Source organism: Lipotes vexillifer, unplaced genomic scaffold (genome assembly GCF_000442215.2).
Source record: "Lipotes vexillifer unplaced genomic scaffold, Lipotes_vexillifer_v1.1 scaffold231, whole genome shotgun sequence".
Lineage (NCBI taxonomy): Eukaryota > Metazoa > Chordata > Mammalia > Artiodactyla > Lipotidae > Lipotes > Lipotes vexillifer.
Genome location: NW_006791822.1, coordinates 3,566,066 through 3,568,182, shown reverse-complemented (window position 1 = coordinate 3,568,182; position 2,117 = coordinate 3,566,066). Strand labels below are relative to the sequence as shown.

At 48.8% G+C, this 2,117-nt stretch overlaps 1 protein-coding gene across 1 annotated transcript in view; it reads left to right on the top strand.

Moving 5' to 3' along the window:
• Nucleotides 1-1,838: 1,838 nt before the first annotated feature.
• Nucleotides 1,839-2,117, top strand: part of METTL14 (methyltransferase 14, N6-adenosine-methyltransferase non-catalytic subunit) — a 39,225-nt gene continuing 38,946 nt past the window's right edge. Inside the window, exon 1 of the mRNA XM_007464855.1 lies at nucleotides 1,839-1,916. Within this exon, the coding sequence (XP_007464917.1) occupies nucleotides 1,851-1,916 (66 nt within the window). The 5' untranslated portion in view covers nucleotides 1,839-1,850. The remainder of the gene's footprint in view (nucleotides 1,917-2,117) is intronic.

Sequence of the window (2,117 nt, the reverse complement as noted above, 5' to 3'; positions counted from 1 at the left end):
GGTATGTGGGCCTCTCAATGTTGTGGCCTCTCCCGTTGCGAAGCACAGGATCCGGAGGCGCAGGCTCAAGCGGTCATGGCTCACGGGCCCGGCAGCTCCGCGGCATGTGGGATCTTCCTGGACTGGGGCACGAACCCATGTCCCCTGCATCGGCAGGTGGACTCTCAACCACTGTGCCACCAAGGAAGCCCTATAATAAATTTTTGAGTGAACAAAATGTCTATTCACATCACTGAAAAATGGTTCAAATCAGTACTCAGCTTACCTGACTGGTAGGTGATGCAGCTGATTGTTAAACACACTTTAATTCATATGTACAAATTAGTATTGTCTTTTACAGTATAGGCCCCTTGGAAGTTAACATACTTTTTCAAACAATGCTGCCATTACTCAAGGGATTCTTAGGACTCCTCTTTTGAAATTGCCTTTCAGAGCTAGTTCTTGAGAAAGACATGACAATTAGTAAGAGCCTAGTCTGCCCACTTTTGGCCTAGCCTGACCCACCTGCTTTTGATCTGGAGGATTTAATACTATTTTCAAAAATTAAACCCTCTCTCAAAGAACAGACTTGTTACTAATGTTGTTAAGTATGTGCCACAACTTCCAATTAAACTTGGGGCAACATGACATCTTAGTCTACTTCTGCTACTTTGAATTTGGAATAAGATGACAAATATGGTGTATAATGGTAATAACTTAAGACTTTGGTCCTGGGAGGGAGGGAGGGAGGGAGACGCGAGGGGGAAGGGATATGGGAACATATGTGTGTGTGTGACTGATTCACTTTGTTATGAAGCAGAAACTAGCTCACCATTGTAAAGCAATTATATTCCAATAAAGATGTAAAAAAAAAAGACTTTGGTCCTTGTTGCCTTCCTATGAAGAGAGGAGAATCGTCACTGAGCGGCCCCCCACCCGCCACAAGCATCAGTAGGCTATTTGTTTTCATATCTCAGGGTTATTTCCAGCTAAGACAAATGCATAAGCACAAAATGGGCCCCCGTAGCCTCTGACCTCTAGGACATGAACCAAGACATATTTTACTATCACCCTCCCACCTCTCTAAAGAATCCATAAAATGCATTATGGTAAAATAGGAAACTTCTCAAGGGCTAGTGAGTTGTGGAGAAGAGCACGGGCAGATGCAGTTGCTGTTCCCTGCCTCAAGTGGAAAGTAATAATAAAAAGCTTAACGAACACTTGCATGGCGGGGTGTGTTTGGCTCTGTTTATTCTTTCAATCTTCACAACTCTGTGAGGTAGGCACTCTTATCCCTCCCATTTTACAAATGAGAAAACTAGAGGCTCACAGAGGTTGATTATCTAGACAAGGCCACTCAGCTAGTAAACGACAGTCCAGGGTTCAAACCCCGCAATCTGACTCGCGTTAGTGCTTTCACGAAAAAACGGGTATCTGGCAATGTTTAAAACGTCAGAACTGGCAACTGGGGAACTAATGGAAAAGGGAATCAACAAAACGGCCCACCACGTGGCAACAGTGCTGAAAGACCAAGGGAGCCTCAAGTCCCAGGAAGGGGCAAGTGAGGGGTCAGCTACTCGCCACCACAGCTCCAACAGTCCCGGCTCTGGACCGCCGAAGCCTCCAGAGACGCCTCCGGCCCCTCCTAGGCAGCGTCAAATCGCGGACCTCCATAAGGAGGCGGGACTTCCGGGAGTGGTGGCGCCAAATTCCGGCCGCGCCGGAAACACCTATTGAGGAAAAAACACTGGGTACACGCCGCTGGAAGCTCCCGGAGAATTTTGTGTTCCACAGTCTCCGCAGAAAAATTGGGCGGGGATTCGTCCGCTCATTGCCAAGTTTTCGAGGCAGCGGAAAACAAGAGTTGGGACATGGACAGCCGCTTGCAGGAGATCCGGGAACGGCAGAAGTTACGGCGACAGCTTCTCGCGCAGCAGGTCTGGGGCGCAGGGAGGGATCGCGAATGCGCGTGCGCGGCCGGCCTGTTACCTCCTCCTCCCTTTTCTGTCTACTTACCGGCCACGGTGCAGTCCTTTCTGGTACCGCGACCTTAATCCCTGCTCCCACCTACCCTCTTGTTCTCAACTCCCGGGGTACCCCGAATATTTTCCTGTTTTACCTCGCGGTCATTGTGGTGC